The sequence below is a fragment of the Gymnoscopelus microlampas genome, assembly GCF_963454915.1.
Source record: "Gymnoscopelus microlampas genome assembly, chromosome: 20".
NCBI lineage: Eukaryota > Metazoa > Chordata > Actinopteri > Myctophiformes > Myctophidae > Gymnoscopelus > Gymnoscopelus microlampas.
Window position 1 is genome coordinate 31,903,383 of NC_139957.1, and position 22,818 is coordinate 31,926,200.

At 40.7% G+C, this 22,818-nt stretch overlaps 2 protein-coding genes across 3 annotated transcripts in view; one reads left to right on the forward strand and one right to left on the reverse strand.

Annotated features, from left to right (window-relative positions):
* Positions 1 to 683: 683 nt before the first annotated feature.
* On the forward strand, positions 684 to 3,570 carry isca2 (iron-sulfur cluster assembly 2). Its single transcript, XM_084044363.1, has 4 exons — positions 684 to 764; positions 1,322 to 1,508; positions 2,210 to 2,325; positions 2,554 to 3,570. Exons 1-4 carry the CDS (start codon positions 700 to 702, stop codon positions 2,726 to 2,728), a joined length of 543 nt encoding a protein of 180 aa, XP_083900489.1. The 5' UTR covers positions 684 to 699; the 3' UTR covers positions 2,729 to 3,570.
* A 424-nt stretch (positions 3,571 to 3,994) lies between these two features.
* eml5 (EMAP like 5) overlaps positions 3,995 to 22,818 on the reverse strand; it is a 61,731-nt gene continuing 42,907 nt past the window's right edge. Inside the window, exons 23-42 of one of the 2 annotated variants that reach the window (XM_084044129.1) lie at positions 21,678 to 21,809; positions 21,419 to 21,507; positions 20,778 to 20,954; positions 18,947 to 19,148; positions 16,705 to 16,831; positions 14,117 to 14,195; positions 12,989 to 13,118; positions 11,824 to 11,922; positions 11,204 to 11,224; positions 9,901 to 10,074; positions 9,116 to 9,324; positions 8,628 to 8,785; positions 8,293 to 8,407; positions 7,977 to 8,165; positions 7,699 to 7,871; positions 7,450 to 7,612; positions 7,238 to 7,341; positions 6,971 to 7,124; positions 5,547 to 5,647; positions 3,995 to 5,150 (exon numbers count right to left, since the gene is read on the reverse strand). In XM_084044129.1, the coding sequence (XP_083900255.1) occupies positions 5,114 to 5,150; positions 5,547 to 5,647; positions 6,971 to 7,124; positions 7,238 to 7,341; positions 7,450 to 7,612; positions 7,699 to 7,871; positions 7,977 to 8,165; positions 8,293 to 8,407; positions 8,628 to 8,785; positions 9,116 to 9,324; positions 9,901 to 10,074; positions 11,204 to 11,224; positions 11,824 to 11,922; positions 12,989 to 13,118; positions 14,117 to 14,195; positions 16,705 to 16,831; positions 18,947 to 19,148; positions 20,778 to 20,954; positions 21,419 to 21,507; positions 21,678 to 21,809 (2,633 nt within the window). In that variant the 3' untranslated portion in view covers positions 3,995 to 5,113. Of the gene's footprint in view, positions 5,151 to 5,546; positions 5,648 to 6,970; positions 7,125 to 7,237; positions 7,342 to 7,449; positions 7,613 to 7,698; positions 7,872 to 7,976; positions 8,166 to 8,292; positions 8,408 to 8,627; positions 8,786 to 9,115; positions 9,325 to 9,900; positions 10,088 to 11,203; positions 11,225 to 11,815; positions 11,923 to 12,988; positions 13,119 to 14,116; positions 14,196 to 16,704; positions 16,832 to 18,946; positions 19,149 to 20,777; positions 20,955 to 21,418; positions 21,508 to 21,677; positions 21,810 to 22,818 lie in introns of both variants that reach the window. The other variant, XM_084044128.1, reaches the window with a different exon arrangement.

The following is a 22,818-nucleotide window of genomic DNA, read 5'->3' on the forward strand; positions in this document are numbered from 1 at the left end:
CCCGCCCGCGTGCCGGACTCAACGGTCATAAAACCAACGCACCCACCGAGTTGCTTCCCTTGATCGGCGTTAGACGTAAACCAATCAAGTCAATCCATTTTACACAACAAGGCGTATTCTTCGGAGACAGACACCTGTCGTAGCCAATCAACGAGGCGCATTTTGCCAGTCATCGTCGTCATGGGAGGAGGCGAATCAGGTGGTGTAAATCAGCGTTGCCATGTCCGTGTGTTATAAGCTACTTTGGGCTTGTTTTTCTGTAAAGTTGCTTGTAAATACCAGTATTGCGGGTTGCGGTTTTTTGGGCTTGTTTCTAAAGTGTAGTTGCTTATTTGGGCTTTGCTTCATAATGCTGTTCAAACCAGTGGTTTTCAAACATTTTCATGGCAAGGACCTCCAGATCAATATGTATTTTTCGGCAGACCCCCCCCCCCCCCTCTGAAAATATTTTGTGCCAGGGACCCTATGCCCATACAAGATTTGTGTTGTTAAAACGTTTTTTAAAGAAGTTCCAAAAGTACCTTATTTCTTTTTTTTTAAATAGCATATCTACAAGCTCACAACTTGTAGATCGTTTGTATATTGGCTATTTTCAAATTATTTCAATTATTCACTTATTTTGGGCTTTAATTGTTTTCATAGACCCTGGGTGCTTATTTCTCTCGCATAATCTGGCAACGCTGTAAACTGTTATGGAAGATGTCATTGTGGAGAGGAGCAATGATAACTGCGACAAAGACAACAAGAGCATTAAATATTGCTAGGTAACATTACCTTACGATATAATACAAACAGGTGTATGGAATTACTGTATTTGAAATTACGAGGTAGACATAGGCAGCTTTGAGCAGATGACTTTGTTCTATAAACTGCTGCTGGCCAGCTAACTACTGTTAGCTAACCTGCTGCTGTTGTTTATGATGTCACTATTTATTTTCTATAGTAGTAAACCTTACGTAGTGTGTCATAGAATACAGACGAGATACATAAAACAAGCACATAAGCAGACATTTAAATGTACACGAATTATGCTAAATATCTGCAATAAATGTGGGTCCAAGAAAATCCACCGTTAATTTTACAGACTGATAAAATGTGTCTACTGAGCAGAAGTGCTCTTGTTATAATGTCAAATTATGCTTTGATTGATTGAGTACTTTATTAATAGTTTGCAGATTGTTGTACAGAGGTACGGTTTACCAAGGTTTAAAAGGATAACACAAAAAGCCCTATATTGGGGCTTGTTTCCATTGTGGTCCAGTGTATTCTTTTTACTGACCAAATGTGTGGTTTATTGGTGTCAACGTTTTGTTGTTTACAGGACCTCATTGTCTCTCCAACATATCAATGTGAGACAGCAATTACAACCATGTCCCAGAAGCCCTCCTCACCCAGGTCAGCCTGTCTACACAGCAGCACGCTTCAGCAGCAACTCAGCAACCCAGGAGAAACCAGTGGTGTCAGCTCCATCTGAAGATAAAGTCCACCTCAGTGAATCATGTGTTAAGGTACTCATGACAGGGCTCAAAGTCTTGACTTTGGTTTATTCAGTACACCCTTTATATGTGATTTCACTGTTCAGTCTATATATATAAATAAAGAAAGACATCACATGGATGCCTTTTATTGCTGCACCTCTTATATGGAATGATTTCTAGGACACAGCTACTGTAAACTGTCTTCTCTGATGCCTGTAGTGGCTGACTGGATAGAGAAGGGAGGAGATTGTAGACACTATCAAAATGCTTATATGTGTATATTGTATAAACATTTCTAAATCTTTTGATTACCTACTTTAGTTACTTGTATTACTTTTACGGGTATAGCTGGACAGGTAGGTAACAGGTAGCCCTGCACTCTGCAGTAGTTCTTCTTTTCCAGGCTTTATCTCCTTGCAAGATGGAGATAAAACTGGGAATGAGGTTAGAGCAGTGGTGTGTTCTACCGTGTTACGCTACATACTGTACATAGTATGACGTGCAGAATGTTTTGAAAAAAAGCGTATGCCCTCTTCTAACCATTTCATCCATTGACCACGACCACGCGCATGTCGTGCAGGGAATGATTATCATATGCCCTCAGAAAAAAACTAGAACACGCCACTGGGTTAGAGTGAATGAGAAATATTATGCTATAGACATGAAATATACACAAGTATTATTTGTGGCCAATTTGCTATTGAGCATGACCGTTGTCCAACTTTTTTCAGAGACTAAAAGAGATAATGTCTAAAGGAGAGTATCTGAGGATCCATGTGGAGGGAGGAGGCTGTTCTGGATTCCAGTACAAGTTTGCAGTATGCAGTAACGTAACAGAGGATGACCGGTAAATTACACCAGCAACTGATTTTTCTTTCTTTAGATAGTCACTGTTGAAAACAGCCAAAATCCAATCACTTTTATCTCTAAATGCAATCTCCAAGTGAAATAACTTTAAACTTAACAATCTGTAACTCCAAAGGTATACAATTGTTACCAAAGAGACCTTTCCGGTTTGATTTCATGCTCTCAAAGCTAAATGAATACTGAGGATTTGATTGTGTTCTTTCCTCAGGGTGTTTGAGCAGGAAGGAGTGGGGATCATTGTGGACCAGGACAGTCTGGACTTTGTGAAAGGAGCCACCCTAGACTTTACCCAGGAGCTGATCCGCTCGTCCTTCCTAGTGGTTAAGAACCCTCAAGCAGATCATGGCTGCTCCTGCGGTAGCTCCTTCTCAGTCAAGTTATGAACAACAGTTCTCTTAATTGCAATGTAGATATTAGGGATGCACAACATTGATTAAACAATGTCAGCTTATTGGCACTAGCAACTTCTTAACATGACAGTGCTTCAAAAATGTGAAATATTATGTGCAGCTGAGTGATTAGGGGTAGGCTACAATGATTGTTTGGCCAAATATTGACAACACAACGCTAAATAATTCAGTTACCAATATTTATTGCTCTGCATTACTTCTACATGGCCTTAGCACTCATCAGAATTGCTAAGGTGCTTGTTCTAAATAAAATGTGTCATTCAGATATTGTCAAGTACATCCTCTGGACCCCCAAACAGATACAGGAAATCAATGAAAGTTTGGAAGTCTTGGTTTCTCCCACTGTCTTTGGTACCATTTTTATAGTCTCAGCTGGGGATCGAACCCTGACATCCCAGTCTCAGGACACTAAACATAAGACCAAAGAGGTGGTATTACAAGAATGTTAAACTTTTACAATGATTAAAATAGTCTTCATTAATGTGAATTATTCTTGTTAATGGGTGCTTAAAATATTCAACCTGTAACTAATAAACCATTTACTGAAACAACAATCCCTAACACTGCTAGAACACTCTAATCTCTTGGTGAAGATCATTTATCCTCTTGTTAATAATTTTTTGATTTGATTGAAAAACAGAAGCAGACACTGATCGATGATAGTGCCTGGCTCATTGATGACTGAGTTTTCATGATGTATTTATATACACTACAGACTGCTTTGACGTGGTTTGTGTGAGTATTTTCAGTATTGCTGTCTATATGTAAATATGCAATATACAAAGTATATGAAAATAAAGTGGGAAAAATTACTATGTCCAGGCATTTGCATTTTCTTTCGTAAAGCTACTAAACATGTACCATACATACAGTACGTACATTGTAATGTATTTCATGAATTTTAGTGACATTTTATTTTGATGCACTAAATCATATTAAATATACTAACATGAAGTATTTTACAATTACATCACTTATGAAAGGGCAGTCAGTTGCCATTCACTGATAGGTGATACTATTCAAAGATCAGTTTTAGCGTGAATCGTCAAGTCAGTATTTAGTATCTCACACATTTAAAAACAACTTCAGTGGCCTTTTTTTATTAAAGTTGAATTTAAGAAACATCTCACAAAAATATACAAAAAAAGAATATCTACAAATGATATTTACATTGGTGTAATGTAAATCAAAATATGCAGCAACATTTATTTTTCCATTTATCTTAATACAAGGAGCAAAATGTTTTGCACTTTTTATATTTTACCTCTGATAAAACATTCCATTAAAGCAATATATCTGATTACACAAAACGGTAACTTGAAAAAATATTACATCATAGCAGCACACTGAAAAGTGACCAAAGGAGAAATGCAACAGTGCATTGAAATGACAATTTACTGCTATATCCTTTGTTTTCTGAGGAATTTGGTTAGACAGATTGTCTTTCGGTAAGCCATGCACCCCCATTGCCCACAAACAAATCCTCAAACAAGTATGCACACATAACATGTCATCAGTGGATTACTTTACAAGCTAAAAGACTGCTACAGTACATGTACGCACATGGTAACACACTGCTGAGGGAGGTTTGAGGTTCAATCAGTCAACACAATCACATAAACAAACCATAAACAGACCATCAGGGTAACACAGTGACCAGGTCAGGAATACAGTGCATAGTATGCTTTGGCATGCTGACATCCAGAACATAACTGTGGATGTTACATTCAGGAGAAAGGCCACAGGAGTATAAATAATCAGTAAAAAATTAATTTAAATAACGAAATAAGTACATGATCAAAAAAGTAAAATGTAACGATACAAAAAAATCAACCAAATCCAAACCCTCCTCAGTTAAACGCTCAAAGTACATTAAGGCTAATTCAGTTTGCTACATGTATTTATTTTCTTCTTTTAAATGGCATTGTCAGTAACACAAACTCATACCAAGTGGCAAAATTGCCGTTTGGACATTTACACAGACACACTCGTACTAAAAAAAAAACACACATCATTTGCAGATATTAGAGGGATGTTTTCTTTTTTTTCATATCCTTGATATGATGTTGTTAGTGGGATCATTTCCACCAGCAGAGCGGCGACGGCGTGCCCTTCTTAAATGATGACAATCAGGATCTACGCTAGGGTGGAAATGAGGCTTGCACGTGTGCATGCACCTAGTTTTGAGGCAGTGAGTCGAGTTAACTTCCTCTGTCATATACTGTCCTAGCTGCCAGGTCTGTTGTTCTCCTCCGAGGCATGCATCATTCTGCAGGCTCCTCTCCTGCCATTTCCATGTTGGAAAAAGCCCATGCAGCCACTTTGACCCATAGAGGCAGCATTCCTGGGGTACGTTGCTCAGTGAGGTGTATGCACACATCTCCAGACAAACAGGCTGAGAGGGCAGAGAGTTAAGGACACATTTATTAACATTTGACAGTCATGTTATCCATCTATCTATAGTATCTCTCTGTCTCTCCAAGTACTCTGACAAACGGCATTGCACTAGTCATAAACAATGCAACTTATAAAGTATACAGTAAAATACAAATAGTAATACATAATACAAAATAGTACACTGTATAATCTAACACTGGACGTGAGGCAGACTGTTTGTTGCTGGAACTTCGCCCACTACAGAAAAACTTTTCCAAATCTACAAAATAAAATATTTCTATAACCTTTCCAAGACCTAGATATTGCATTTTCAAATGCAACATCTAGGTCTTGGAATCTTCTTTCAAACTTTTCATGTTTTTTTTAATGACTGTAATAACCATGATAATCATACCTTCTGTCGTCTCCACCAGCACTAATGACAAAGTGATCTCCATTTGTGAAGCGTATATTATTCAAGTGAGCTGAGTGACCCAGAAAGCGCTTGTGTTTGGCCTACAAGGGATAAAATATCAAAGTGTCATCAATGTGACCCTTTTCAAACTAAATTATGAACAAAACATGTACGTATCAAGTCAGTGGCACTGTAAATAGATTATTGCGGACATCACATATTATCACATACCCAGCCTTTATTTGACATGGGTGAGGGGAAGGGTGACAGAATTGTACTGATTGATCAGTTGCTGTATCTTCACTAGGGGTTATATATGACAGCTGCCTGATCAACACAGCTAAAGTGCCTGCACTGAACTTTCACTGCTAGGAACGGCCTCCCTGCTGAGGAACATACTATGTTAAACATGGACAAAACTCAGCCACCAAACCAGGTTGCTGTGGATGGTAAAGTAGTGTACTTTATCCAAAGCACTACTTTACAGTGTGGATCACCTTCACCCATTCACACACCGTTTGCGGAGGCAACCATGCAGGACAAAAAACTGTTCATGGGGAGCAATTAAGGGTTAAGCATCTTGCTCAAGGACACTTGACACTAACCCAGGGGTATAGCCGGGGATCGAACCAGGACCCTTCTGATTCTAAGCGTCTCTTTCTACTTCCTGAGCCACCGCCATCCGGTTTGGTAGAATTCATGGCTAAGGAAACACTGGAGTTTATCCAGGCACAAAGGATCCAAAGCACTGAACAGAAAATAGCAACCTTCAGGCACACGAGTAACACACCTTCCGTGCCAACTCTCAACCCTCACCACACTGTCAGGGAATCCCAGCGTGACTGTACCATTTTGTTCGCCGGGGGCAGTTCCTCGTTGACAGTGATGTTAATCTATTGGCCTGGGCATATATGGCTATTAAATGCATGCATTGATGGTCATTTGTTATTGGCTAACAGTGAATCTATATCGTGGTTTTGGGTAGTGCAGTCATATTAACATTGATGTTCACAGAGTGACTGTCCAACATAAGGTGAGGCCTGCCAGCAACCCAACTTCCTTGTTCTATGTCAACTCTCTCCCCACAATCCTCACTGCTATTTTATTGTCTTTGTAAATAAATTAGGTTATGGGTATGTGATAAACAAATTATTACCCCGGCATTCAGCCTTGCTCTTGTATCAAACCTCTGGTACTGTGTATTGGCACAGGATGATATGCCTGTCCTTGGTTGGATCAGTTTGGCTAATGATGAATACCCGGGTGATAATCTATATTTACATGGATACAAAAGCTTACACAATGAATGTAGCTTTGCAAGTGATTAATTTTAAATGTGGCATATTGTCATTTAGACCTCCCATGTATGTCATTATTTTATCTCGTGTAAAATCCTTAAGATAAGATTATAATAAGATACTTACAAACTTTTCTGGGCATGGGAAGTCAAACAGCTTTACCATTCCAAAGTCATCCCCTGTGACAATGTTGAGGCCTGAGTGAGACACACAGGCGCATGTGACGTCTGCTTTGTCCGTGTTTCGGGACCAAACCCCTATAACCTCGTCCCCAAGGACACTGAACAGACACAACAACAACATCAACAACAACGTTCAGCGTGACCTCTCAATGGAGTGTACAATATTTACAAGTGCATTTACCTACAGTATGTGTCAACACAGCATTCTCACCTTGTCCATGTGGCCCAGGTAATCCTATCAATATGGGACTGCTCTGTCACCTGCTTCCCAGATGGTACCTCGTAAACTAGCCGTTTATAAGCGCCTGTCGATATCTGTTCAGGACATTAGAAGATGTAAGTCACACAGGCTGAAACACAACACCAGACCGAGACGTGATCTCCCAAATTGAAGTGATTATTATCTCTCTGGGTGTACTGTACCTGGACGTGGGTGCTGTCTGCAGAGAAGTCCATCTGCATAACAAAGCTGGGGATATCCCTGCAGCAGTTGATACGGTTGAGCTGTGGTCCAAGCGTCAGATCATAAAAGTCAACTGCACTCTCTGTAGAAGCTACAGCCAGGTACCGTGAATCTGGGCTGAACCTGTATGTAAAAAAAGCGATTTTCAAAGACTTGCTCTGTGGAGGGTGCAGGGCTAACGTTTCTCAATGAGATTACAAGTCTCTGACCTGATATCCTGGATGGGGGAGCGGCGGTCTCTCTTTTTACCCCAGATTTTGAGCGAGGCCACCAGAAGGATGATGAACTCTCCATTCTTCATGCCGATGGCCACCATGTCCCCCTCAGGGCTGTAGTTGACGGCACGTGCTGGATGGCCCAGGTTCACCTTATTGAGCATCTTCTGTACTTCCACATGGCAAGATCATTGTGTAATTGAGTTGTACAGATACAGTAGTACGTCAGGACAGCTTTGAAATATCAATATTACTGAATATCGTGTGCTGACCTTTTCTGGAATGTCCCAGAGGCGCACAGTGCCGTCCTCTGCAGCAGACAGGAACACATCTCTGGAGGGATGGGCGCATACGCCCCAGATAGGCCCATCCATGTGTCCATTTACCAGGATGTTGCATGCTGCGTTCTTCTCCCCAACCTCAATAATCTCTGCGTTCCTGGTTCCCACTAAGATCTTACCCTGGACCAGTGGGAAAAACATGAAAAAACTCTGATAATGAGCATTGATGAGTGAAGATGTAATAACATTAATAATAATAATAACATTTACAGCCACAGTAGGTGCATATCTGTGTAATGTACTGTACCTTTCCCCTGCACACAGAGCGAACACAGTCAATGACCTGTCCAGTCTCTAATCGAAAGGCCCTGCATCGCTTCAACTCCTGATCCCAGAGCTTCAGAGCTCCTCCCTCCTTAGACCTGCATATGGATCTATGTGTCAATCTCATACTTGTTTATTTGACTGTTGAATTTTCTAACTGGAAACCAATAAAAAATAAGTTACAAAAAAAAGACCTGCATATGGATCAATAAACACCAAAACCACATTATCTTATATCGTGATACTATAATAATAATAATTATACACCAAGACATGCAGAACATAATTCAATTCAATACAAAACGGAGCAGTACTCACGGCCTTTCCTTGCCCCCGGTGACAATGAGGCCATCTCTCAGTGTGGTGTACATGGTGAATACAGGCCCTGTATGAGCCTTGGCCACTATTCTTACTAGAATGTGTTCCTTCCACACACACACATCTCCACTAATGGTACCTGTAAACGTCAAGTTATTCTGAAAAGAAAACAAACCTGCACTAATCTAGTGGCCTAATAGAGCAGCAGAGCAAGCACATTCACATTCGCATTTCATAAAACAATGTACACATGATGATATGGTATTTGTGGAATACTGTAAATTATACGGTATTTAACAATAACTTAATTTAGGATTAATCACACAATAGTAAAATACTTTTTTTTTTTTTTTTTTTTACAAATACACGCTAAGAATGCTAAAAACAGGAATTACAAGAGGCATGGTTCATATGCAGTGTTTCTAGTATTATTAGTACATCTTATAAAGCATTGCACGTCAGGTTTTTAATGATAGAAATGGACTTACAGCTCCAAATGCCACGGAGAGCATGGTCTGCATGCGGGCATCCTCGATGGTGCTGAGCACACCTTTCTTGCTGAGCAGCGCCCGACCAGCTAACGTCCAGAAGCGCACGTGTTTGATCCCCACAGACACAAAATGTGTGTCCGAGTCTGGCCGAAACTCAGCCACAAATATCCGTTGAGTGTGACCCCTCCGGCTGGCCACTTTGGCACCTTGATTGACAAAAGAGTTAGAGATGAACATAATATCACATACTGTATTTATGGGGTCTCTGAGTCATTGGACAATTTAAATATATATATATATATATTTTACATCTTGTTTATTATTTCATTTTTTAAATTTTGTTTAAACATGTGTCTCATCTCAGCACCATTAAATCGGTTCTCGAGGTACGTGAACTACAGATGTACGTACGTACAGAGCGCATTTATTGTTAAGATGTATCTGCATAAATTAATCATTCTTATTGTTACACATACTGTACACACGTATGCCCATATATGCTCATATTTGTATCGAACAGAGAGAATTAGTTGAATTTTTACACAGAGTCTTGAATAACCAGTCGCCAGATTACAAACAGTGAGTTATCTGAGATACATACAGGATTGGACCAAAGGGGTCAGAGTGCAAGGTTAGTCATTCAACTAAGGGCTTAAGGCACGTCAGGGTATTGATCTATGGACACTTTCGGGGAAGTAATTAACCAGAGCACCACAATGCATCTTGAAAAGTGAAGGACAAGAAAAAGTGTTCACAGTCCATTTGAGCAGACCCGTCCTTACCTTCCTGCCATTTCCAGATGGTGAGTGTGTGTTCTGGGTCCAGGCCAATGGACAGCAGGAGTTTCCCTGTGGCACTGAAACTGACGGCGCACACCCCGCTGGAGTGAGAACAGCGCAGCACCGACAGCGTCTGTTTACTCATGGCATCCCACACATGAATGGAAGGAGACGTAGCTGAGAGAGACAGGACAGAAAGAAACTTGAACTACTCCTTCCATAATGGCGTCACTTGCCAACATTAATTAATCTTCAAGTGACACCGTCATGATATAAGTACGAACTTAAAATCACACTTTATGGTGCAGTAGTCATCCTTTATGAATGTGATTGAACTTTGATTACATTTTATAGTGATCATTAGATGTTCGGTACAAATCAGTGTCAGTCTTTAAATCACTTCTGAAAATATACATTTACGTCAAGTTGTTTTTACAATTTGTGTTTATTTTCTTTTTTATCCATGTCTTTTACCTTGTATACCTTTTTATGTGTTTTAATTTTTTTCAATTGATTGTTTTTTTAATTTATTGACATTAATTTCATTTCTTTATTTCCTTATTGCTATCTTGCTGTATTTTATCTTGTTTTTGTAAAGCACTTTGTAACCCTGTTTCGTTAAGCACCTTATAAATAAAGTTTATTACTGCTTCGACTTCTACTACTCCAATTCATTTTGATTATTTTTTTTAACAATTCATTTTGATAATTTTAGTTACGCGAGTAATGAGTTCTCTCAATAAAGAATATTTATTCGTCATCTGTACACAGTAGGCTACACTGCATTTCAAGAAAAAAAATACTCTATTTACATCAAATTATCGAAAGGTTATAATATAGAAACTCTTTTCCTTATATTTTACCATATGTGTAGATCGATCCATGCAATGGAAGTAGAAAAATCCATTTTACTTAGGTAGAGCCCTAGCCTAACCAAAGAACCACTAGGTGGCAGTGTTTCAAAAGTATCTTTTAAGTCCAAACTCTTTTATATTATGCTCTCCATAGCGCGTAAGCCCATTTCTTCCAAATTCCACATGTTTTTTTCTTTCTTGCAATTGCAACTTAATATCTAAGACTCCTGAGGTTGTTGTTTTTTCCTTGCAATTGTAGGAAATAATTCTGAATGCTTAAATATTGTATAAAGTCAGAATTTACCCTTTGGGAAAAAGCACTTGAAATGTGATGAGGGAACCTTTGCAAAGTCACTTATGTGTTTCTGGACTACAAACTGTAGTACACTAGTCATTGTTAAAATGCTATGATAATGAAACAATGCATTTCCATCTTTCAGAAAGTTCCTTACCTGACATATCACCGCTATCACCTGAAGAAAAAAAGATAGGAAAAAGAGAGTGATGGAAGGAAGACAAACAGTATATTTGCTGCTTTTATTTATTGTAAAGTACAGTAAGCTCACAACGTGTCATGATGCAACGCGTTGTGAGCTAATAGATTTTTGTGTGACATTTTCAAGCGACACTATTGTGCGACACTGTTGTGCGACGACAAAGTATAACAAAATCAATTTGATTTTTGTTGTTGTAGATTTGTACAAAACATAAAAAATAAACACGCTTCTCGATCATTAGATTAATCAACAAAGTAATCAATAGAATAATCACTAAGAAAATCATTGATAGTTGCAGCCCTATAGCTCTTTTAGAGCTTGCGTCTTTTAGAGAGTGCCAGTGTATAACAAAGCCTGCGGCGTGAATGCCAATCCTCCATAATTCAACCGTGTAGAGATGCCGATTATGCAGGTTAGTTGCTTTGGAGCACAGATCAGATCAGAGTGGGGGTTGGTGGTCGGGTTCACTGTCATGTACAGTAATCCCTTTTGAACACAGTGTACAACACAACATGCAGTATAGGGAAGAAAAATAATGGCTTGTGACACGTGAGGTCAACTCCTCACAGACATACCTACTTGGCCAGTCGCCACCACGTTGGGGAATTTGGGGTGTTGATTGATTGTTAGGCACAGAATGTCATCGCTATGTTCTACATAGAAACTTTGGCAAGCTGTAAGAATAATAAAAGACAGCCACACATAAACACACACACACACACACACAGACACAGACACACACACACACACACACACACACACACACACACACACACACACACACACACACACACACACACACACACACACACACACACACACACATTAGGTAAAATTACGAATTTCTATTAAGGCTATATAACACTTCTGCATCATCGATCTAGCAGCTTGTCCTCTACAGCAGTGGTTATTAAAATGGAGTCTGGGGATCCCCAGGGGCCCTTGATGGGGTTCCAGGGGATCCCCAGCAAAATTAGTTAAAGGGTCTACACCATGAATTTTAACTTTTTCTTCATTTTTGTGTGTTTTTGGTCTCCCCCACCTCTCTTCTGTTCCAAAAAATACCCGACTTCGAGCATGATCGAGCATAGGCTATCTGTGGTTTTTATGTAAATTGGTCTGAAAACAGTACGTCAGATTTGTTCCCCCTGCCTACGTCACGTCAGGGAACAATTCCTCCCGTTTTTCAGTTCCAACCAAAATAAATAAATAAAAAAATCTTTAAAAAAAATAAAAATGTTTTTCTTATTTTTTTCATATATATTTTTTTTTTACTTTTTCCACACAGAACCAGGAGATAACATGCATACAAACTGGCTCAATAGCGCCCCATGCAAACAGGACAATGTGGTATTGCAGGTGAAAGTGCATTATAAGCCAGAGAGAAGTTAGTTGGAATGAGTATATCTGAGGCTTGATTTAGGCTCAAACCTTTTGAAAAACGTTTGAGGGAGATAAACAATATGATATTAAATATTATTATTATTATTTAAATTCATGGTGTAGACCCTTTAATATAAAAATGTAACATCTTTAACCCCGTTTTATACTTTGTCTGTTTGAAAATAGCAGATCTACGCGCTGAGAGCTTATAGATCTGCTATTTTCAAAAAATCGCGGGGAAGAAAACCCAGAAACCTTTCTCAGATGGGGGTCCGCGGCTAAATACCTATAAATGTTAGGGCCTTAGGGACATGAAAAAGTTGGAGAAGCACTGCTCTAACAGTATATGTCACTCACAGGTGGTTAAGTTGAGGACGATGCCCACCGAGGCTGTATGGTAGATGATATCTGCCCCATCGTTCAGATAGTGGACGTTATTGCGGCAGTCATTGCCACGGTAACCGAACACCAGATCCAGCACCAGGTCCTGTGGGAGGGGGAGGGGCGGGGGGAGGGGGGCAGCAAAAAGTCAAGGAAAGGTCGACTCCATGACAACAGGGATTCTTTTAGCCAAATGCCAACGTTCGTTATTCAATTACAGCATCATCAGAATCCCCGAGGAGGTGGTCTGGAGAGTGTATGAGAACACACCGTCTTCAGATGAAATTATTACGTTTGCAATGCACACTAAATATACACGATATCTCTGGAATTGTGACCCCCCTCCCCTCCTGCTGATGCCCCTCACAGACCACAGGACAGTACAGAAATAAATAGACAGACATCAGATGTATAATGTTCTACAATATGATTGTAAATACTGCTGCCCCACCGGCTTCGAATGCTATCAATGCATTGAATGGGAGATTGGCTGCCCTCTGTGTGTGTGTGTGTGTGTGTGTGTGTGTGTGTGTGTGTGTGTGTGTGAGTAAGTACATGATGTGTACTCAATACAACAAAGTGCAATAATTCATTTATTTATTTACATATTAATATACGTGCTTTGTGGAATTTATATTCTACTAGTCCATACCTGTGGGGGGATTTGAATAAATAGTTGTGCTGTAAATAATTGAAAATATTTCTATACATTTGCTTGTATCGCACCAACCTCACCAAATACCTGGCAATAAAAAAGTATTGTGATTCTGATTATAATCGTTTTTTTGTTTTGTTTTGTTTTTTCATTTCCTGAAGAAGATCTGTAAAGATTGAAACGTTGTTTCTCCAATAAACAATGAGCAGTCTCAACTTTTGATCTCATGTTCATTTTGATTTGTCCTGCACCTGGACATTTCAACTGGATGTGTCTTATAACCTGCCTTTTCCCTACTGAGGGACACACTGGCTGGATTGTGATATGTCAAGCCTGGGTTGCGCGGAATGCGCGCCGTGTCTCACACCAAAAATAGCAGATCTACAATCTCACAACGTGATACTGATACATTTGTATCTGATTTGAGAAAAGGTCTACATCTATCTCACCTCAATTGGCCTCTTCTTCTTTCCAACATTGTTAGTCTGTAGTTTTTCTGGTTGTGGTAGGGCTCTACTGACAGGAGGCCTGCAACAGACAGACGTGGTAAGACATACTGCCACAGTGGTAGAACTCAAGTACACACCAAAACCCTGAGTGTTAATTGTTTAGTGTTTAGTGTGTAGTGACTGTGTAGCATAGTAGTTAAAATGTTTATTGGATTTACAAACCATTGTACAGTGGGCAAGATGGAAGATATTTAAATGGTGGATGAATGAAGACATACAACTACACTAGGGCCAGGCAAATGTACATTTGAACGGGCAGTAACCGGAGAACAACTAATGATGGAAAGAATATGTGTGTAAACTGTTACAGCCTTTTAAGTAAGAGTACGTCTATTCAGGGACATGGGGGAGGATTTAATTTGGCAGAGAACCGATCAAATGTTTTTGAATGAAATATACCAAGAGACTATCTACTGTAGATTAGGACAGTGGTTCTCAAACACTTTCTAAAGATATTTAAAAGTCTCGAAAATAGCAGACCTACAAGCTCTCAACACAAAGCAGTGTGAACTTGTAGATTGGCTATTTTCAAATATAGCCTACGTATAAAACGTTGTTAAACTGATAAACTGATTTTTATTTTATATTAACACATTTTGCCGGGGACCCTCTGGAACCCCCTCAAGGACCCCTGGGGATCCCAGGATCCCACTTTGAGAACCACTGGATTAGAACACACCCAAAACTCAACACCAACACAACACAATACCAAGCTTACCTGGACCCTCTTAACGACAGCATTAACAAAGAAATAGCAGGTATTAGCATTTAACCACATTCAATTTAGGTCCATATTCAAGACATGTCATAATAGGTGAACATTCGATGAAAATAGGCTAACATTCGGTGAAAATAGCAGATCTACAAGCTCACAATGCGTCACGATCTGCAAGTGCAGAGCTTGTAGAATGGCTATTTTCAGCAAAGAGATTTGGTGTAGAGCAGTGGTTCTCAAACTTTTTAAATTCAAGGATCCCAATAACTCTGAGAGTGTAAAAAAGGATCCTTACCCTTGCGGGTCCATTTGGTTCCATTTTCACAATCTCAAGAGTTACAGACCTGTATGGGGTTGGAACCCCCTCAAGTAACCCTGGGGGTAACTGGACCCCACTTTGAGAACCACTGGTGTAGAGGAGAAAAGAAGGGGGCCAAGTACAGACCATACCCCCGTCAACAAAGTATATAAGGCTTTTCAAGGGTTCTGGCAGGGCCCACCAACACAGTGTAACACAACACACAGCCACTGAACATAAAATATATCAGTCAACTCCACGGTGTAACCATAACAACCACTGGCCATCTCTATGACAACCACTGCCCTGTTGGTGTGTGGATGCTCTCACCACAGTCCAAAGCCAATCAATAACGCCCAAAGCACAGAGCGTCTGTCACTGACCACCCCGTAACTCAGAATAACAGAAAACATCCACCCTGGGAAAAGCTAATGTTTGGGAATTATGCCCCTTCAAAACCTTCCAGTACATGGCAAATGAATACTTGTTGCACTAAAGCAGAATTTGTAATTATTATTATGATATAATTATATGTAATTGTGTAATTACATATTCTGTACTGTATCCGTCTCTATCTGCTATTTGGGTATTTCTGAAGCCTAATTTATACGCTGCAGTACAACCGTGTCACTGTCTGTTTATGTATTTTGAACTCTGTCTGCAATGACTCAATATGCTGTTATCCTCGTCAAATCACAACACAGAACCATGGATTTTCATATTTTAAATATGTAACTCAATAACTGACATATTGAGTCAATTGTGAACACACTGTCAAACCTTCAATCTGAACAATTAATCATAGAAGGATGAGAGTGATTTCATTTGAAAGATTGTCTCAACCATTTCACATCTTGCGTTACAGATGACATAAGATAATGATGTGAAATAGCACTCAAATTTGGCATTTTGCGGTCAAACATGCACACCTCTAGGTTGTCCTTGTTTACTTCAAGTTTATTTTCACCTGTCTGGTGAGGTAAGGCAAGGCAAGGCGAGGCAAGGCAATTTGATTTGTATAGCAACAACAAGGCAATTCAAAGTGCTTCACACAAAACATTAAGTAGCAATATGTGAGAGCTGGTACTTTTCAAAGCTCCAGCACCATAGGTTAATTTGCCTCATTTGCCATGACTTTGAACCACACCCTGTGCTTTCATCATTTTTGCTCAATAAGGAGATGTAAACATAGGATCTTACCTGACCACCCCCTGCCTTCAAGTTGTGTTAAAGAAGAGAGCAGGACAGTGACAGTTGAACAGCCATTAAAGAGAGAAGAAGAGTTGAAAATACCAAATTATTTCCAAGAGACAGGGAAGGAATTGAAAGTAAATGCAGAAAATATAAAAGATCTGTTGACTGAGGCAGTGGTTTGGTGTCATTTTGATGCAGAAGCCATGTACAGTATACAGTACATGGAAACCGATACATTATACCCCAAATTCGAGTTCTATGATCGCGTATGAGGTACCCACTGGTCTGGGCCTTGGAATGACTGATTCCATTACCGGTTACCTTTCATCCACAGAGGGCTCCTTCAGCTGTAGGTGGGGTTTGACCCCTGTCATGGGTCGTGCATTGGTGGATAAGGCCTTGATGGTGTAATTGATCTCATTCTCCCTCGTCACATCACTGTCATAACCTGATGAATGGTGGGAGAGATAATGGTGAGTGTGTGTGTGTGTGTGTGTGTGTGTGTGTGTGTGTGTGTGTGTGTGTGTGTGTGTGTGTGTGTGTGTGTGTGTGTGTGTGTGTGTGTGTGTATGTGTGTATTTATATATATGTATAGTTTATAATTAGTTAATAAGTCATTTTCAAATTTCTCAGTAGAAGCACAATGAAAAACATTTAATTACTAGGTAACATTTTTCAGAGGACAAGAGAGAGCGAGTGAGGAAGTTTGTGTGTGTATGTGTGTGCGACTATATTGGTCTGGGCACACTGACAGACAGATCACACTAGCTCTATGCAGCAGGCAAGACTCCTTCCTTTTGCCCCATAAACTTAACTTTCCCCGTAAACGTTAAGAAACCTTCATATGACAACAGCAAAAATGTAATCCAAGTAAGGAAACATTGTTTATTGATTCTCAAAAATCCAGTCAAAGATGAGGAACAGCAAGACCCATCTAAAAGTATCACACCTGACAGCCACATATTGTCGACCTCGACCCAAAGTGAGAAACACCCTCGACTGCAAGTGAGAAGCGCACTTGACCACAAGTGATAAAACACACTTGACAGCAACAAAGAAACACACTTGACCACAAGTGAGAAACGCAAAGCACGTAAGGATGTTCAGGCATCACATTGATAAACAAGAGGAAAGGTGGAACTGTGGGGACAACGTGAGTGGCCAGGCTAATCGAGCTACACATGTTTTCCTCTTGGATGCATTTTCCCCCTTCGCAGACTTCTGTACCTAAGTTACCTTTCTTCACTGGCATTTATCAAAAACATGACTAATCAGAGTGAAGGATGATCTCTGTGTTGCCGTGCCAAGATAAGAACACCTGTTGTGTTCCACAAAGCATGCCCAGCCCTCTCCTTAAAACAAGTAGGTTATATTACTTCTCCTATCAAAACTCCTGTTTAAGAAAATGTACCTATATTAAAGGTAGGGTAAGTGATTTGCAATTATTCAAATAATTGCAAAATGGGTCTATGTTCTGATAGTGCTCGTTATTATAGAGTGTCCTGTCCATATAAGGAGTCTCCATGTCTCTCCAGCTCTTTATAAAACAGAAAATGCATTTTCGTTTCAGTTTGTTTCATTTCCAATTTTATCCAATCAGGATAGAGAACTCAATCAGGATATAGATTAAAGGAGACATCCGGTCATTTTAAGTGTTATGTTTGATGTGCGTCAAATCACTTACCGACGTAGAAATGAAAATCGCGTGACTCCACAAATCCCCCTATCGACCCCCACCGTTGGCATGATAGTAGGATGCTGGATAGCCCAAATTCGCCTATTTTAACAAATGCAAAGTCTGTTTTTTTGCTTCTAGTACTCATTGTTGAGTCCCATGATAATGTAACAGGCGCTAAAACTCCGAGAAGCTAACGGCTAATAACAGAACGAGCTAATGCTGGTTGCCTGTTTCTCTCCCGACCTGGCAACCTGGGGCTGCCATGCAGAGAGATAAGCAGCCCCGCGATTTTCATTTCTACGTCGGTAAGTGATTTGACGCACATCAAACATAACACTTAAAATGACCGGATGTCTCCTTTAAACAAGTGAAATTGGAAGTGATGACACTAAGAAATGAGCAGGCAAAATTTGAACTGGAACACTATAAAAAATAAAGCTTAAAAATGGGTACTTTCTCCTGATTGGCTGAGATTTTGACACCTACCAGAAAATGTATTTTCTGTTTATTAAAGAGCTGGAGGGACGGGGAGACTCCTGTTACTGAACAAACACTCTATAGCAATGATTACTATCAGAATATAGTGCTTTAACCTTTAAAAAATATACTTTTTGTTTTAACCCTAAAATATCACTTACCCTCCCTTTAAAGCCATAACCTGCACATGCATTTGTTCAGAGCATGCATGTTGTCGGTGAGTGGGGTTGCGAGACTTATTGGCCAATATCTTTTAGGGGTCATCAGCCATAAAGATTGAGAAGCACTTAGTTAAACAAAACGGAACCATCTCTAACCTAAAGCCTGAAATGTCTGTTCATGCAATTCATCGGGGGTATGATACTGCCAGTTCAGAAGCCACAACCTTAAGAAGAAGAACTCTCTTACCACCATCATCCTCGCTCTCAATGTCAGACTCTTCGCTGTCACACTGTCGAATCTCCCGGTGGCCCTCTGGTTCATGGGCCCAAATCATGAGGCAGGTATCACCCCCGCCTGCCGTCACCAAGAGGCTATCATCGTGGGTCCATCGCACATTGGTAACATGTGTGCTGTGGGCAACGTAGCGTTTGAACTTTGCATATTTTCCCTGGAGATAAAGAATGTTTTATTTACTATAACATGTGTGACATTGGCGTCACTTGTGACGCAGCAGCATTAACATAACATTAGCATAAATCTTAAAACACTCTTGCCCTGAGCCATGAGATACACAAATTAGATGAGAATCTCCATCAGACAGTAAAATACTGATAACCACGCAGGGTACAAGCAGTCCATTTAGTTAGTTTAGCCAATTTCGCCCCATGTGTATAGTCCCCATCACTGCTAACCTATACTGTTTGGTCTTGGGGATGGTGTAGACAACCATGTGTCTCCTCCGATACGCATGATGTCGCCAGCTGCTTCTTTTCACCAGACAGTGTCGAGTTCCACCAGTTGCACGTAATGCGTGCAGAGGAATCCTCCTCAGCTCCACTCCCTGCTGAACAGGTGCCCGGACCAACCTGTAGGAGTCGCTACAAAAGTGTGACTCCCCAACCAGCTTCCCACCTGTGAACACAGCCAATTGTGTTCATTGGAGTGCCCAGCCAAGCCGGTGGCACCATAGAGGATTCAAACCCCTTGGGCCCTATCTTTGCCAGTGCCTTACCTGTTCGCACTAACCACTACCTGCGCACAAGGGAGCTGGCACTGTCCCTAAACGGTACCTTACGGCCGCTATACCCGCCATTTATTATGCCGACTCCGTTATTTGCGCTTGGAGGTGGGCATGTTGTTGCGCTTTCCCTAAAATTGCTATCTTGCTTAACATTCGAGGTCTCCCTCTCTCCTAATTCTCAACGAATCTCTGTGATTATAATTTTCCTACAATCAGCAGAAGTGAGAGTGTCAATTCCTTGTGTCAATTGTGTTTATATAAGATGATATTCAAAGAAGACAATTTGTGCTGCACGCGATGCCATGCTCTCCAAATTACACACTTCAGTTTCATTCAGCCATTGCACAGGAAATAATGAATGGATTACAATAATATGACATTCTCTATAATCAGTAACATGTAGGTGATACTTATGTGTATCAAATATGTTTTTTATTGAAAGACAATCAAAGGCTAGAGTGTATGACGCAAACGTTGGGTGTATGGTGTCCAACTTTATCGGAGTTCGAAATTAAGTGTTTGTGAATGTGATTTTTATCAGCAGTTGCCAGTTACTGTAAGCTTATCAAAGACTAATACAATGTTGTTTGATCTGCGTTTGCTATAACCACACCAGACCATTTTGTTGAATTAATCCAGAACACTAGCAGATTGCTGTAATTTTAAGTTCTCTATAACCAGCAATGTGTGAGTGATAATTCTGTGTATCAAATATACATTTATTCCAAGGCAATGTTGCTCTTCCATGGGCAGAGAAGGACAGAGCGTAAAATTGCATTGGGGATAATGGCTTGCGCAGTCTTCTCTTAAAGGCAATGGCATCTGGCACAGTGATTGGTTTTATTATTGTAACGCCCAAACCACACCTATGCATAATGTAACGGGTAGCGCAGGTGTTTTAGGGATAAGGCTGGTGTCGGAAGATAGCAACTTTTGCACGGGAACGCCCCTTGCAACATGCTAAATCCCCAAATAGTGGGTATAGGAACTTCGGCCGGTGCAGAGGACCTTTACCCCTGCACCAACCGGACGCTTGAAGTGGTCAATTTGTCTTACCTTGACAGGGTATCTGAAAAGCTTGACATATCCCAGGTCATCTCCCGTTGCTAAGACCTTTCTGTCATTGCTAAGGCAAGCGGCAGAAACCTCAGTGACCTCGCTGACCACAGGCCAGATGCCCTCAACAGACGGTCCCAGGACACAGGTCCATGTGCACCAGTCTACCTTTTCCACCTGAACAGGATGTAAGAAGGGGGAGGGGAGAGGGAGAGAAAACGATGGAGAAATGACAAAGAGGTCGAGTACATTGTGTCAGGACGAGGTGGCGGGGGGAGGGGAGCGGTGAGCCAAGTAGGACTAAAGGAACACCAGTGGTTCCACTGAGACATGACCCAGCACCGAACCTTAACAGCATCTATCCTCTCTGACCCTCGTTTCCCTTAATGCTCCCCTGCACCGCTTGCCTCATAAGGTGTCTGAATGTCACACCAAAAGAAACCCTAAACAGTATCCTATTTCCACTGCCATAATTAGAACAATACTGGTGAAAAGTGGGCCGTGTTAATGCTTCAGTGCCCTTCCCTGAGTCCCCCCCCCACACACACACACACATCCTGGGGGGGAAATGTAGGCCAACAGTGGCAGAACCACGGCACAGCAAAGACTGATACTGCACTGCTGCTGCTGCCGCCGCTTACCTCTGTTGCTGGGATGGTCTGCCTCTTGCCGCGAGGAGCTTCAAAGAAGAACTGCTCTTTAGCACCAGTGTTGACCTGCAATAGTTTTCCTGTGAAGTAGAGCGGAACCCGGTGTGTGTAATTACATTCCCAGGGGGAAATTCTTTCAATTCATAATCACCCACTCTAAAAAGAGTTATACAGTAACATGTCACACTGTACTTTCCTGACACAAGGGGTCCATTAATGAGCAGCATTGTAATAGAGTAAGCCTGCTTACCTCTCTTGTCCCAGTCCAGGTGGGTAATATAGTTAAGGGATCCCTTGCACACCCCAACTCTTTTGCTGCTCATCACGTTGTAAATGTCCACAAAGCTGTCGGCTGACGCTACTGCCAGGTACTTCCCTGCCCCTGGGTAAACACAGTAGAAAGTGTTTAACGAGCCATGACGTTTCCTGGTGGCAACAACAAAATAATATTTTTTCATGGCATGGCTCGTATGGGGCGAAGCATCTAGAAGAGGGTCTGTCTGTGTGTCCAGGGTTAATTTCGCAAACCACTGGTCGATCAGCACCAAATGTCTTGCATACATCAAATTGAATACTCTCTGGTACTTATGAGTCATGTTACATTAAACTTACCACTTCACATTACAACAGTGGGACAGATCTTTAGTGATAAAATCTTAACAATTCAAACACGAAGAATCAATCAGACATTTGGAATTTTTCTTTTTAACATAATGCACAACTATTGTCTGTCAGAAATAGGAAATTTAAAGAGGGACTTGTTCCTGCCTCGTGTTCAGAGTGGGATCAGCTTTTTAAGAAGGCTACCTCGTCAAGAGGCATGGTCTAAAATATTGACATCTTAATGTTTAGGGCTGTCCTAAATGCATATTCTTCTGTCCAGATGGCATGGGAGCATGACCTTAAAATATCTAAAGGCCTCTCAGTGGCATACGATTTGGTGGTTGTCTTTGAGCTCATCTATGTGTAAGATTTGGATTATACAATACAAGATTATGAATAGAGCTGATATTACCCCAGTTAGATTATTCAAAATGCAAAATGGACGACAAACACCAAGATCTATGTTGGCACAATTGTGGCAATCGAGGTTGTCCAGTTGTTAAATCACTCTGATTAGAAGTTATATCCCTAAGATCTTTAATGTTCATTTTGTCAGTATGTCCAATAGCATGCCTGCTGTGTCAACAATCTGATGACATCGTTGGAGTTACTGTTAACCAGCTCTGGACATTGGGTTGTTTATCTACCAAAAGTCAAATTCTGTCAAAAGGGAAAGGATAATAGACCAGCCTGGAACATGGAAAACATGGAATTGACAGCCAGCCTGTTAAAAGACTTGGATAAGGGCCTGGAAGGCTATTGGGAGTGGGGCACTGTCCGCAAGTTAT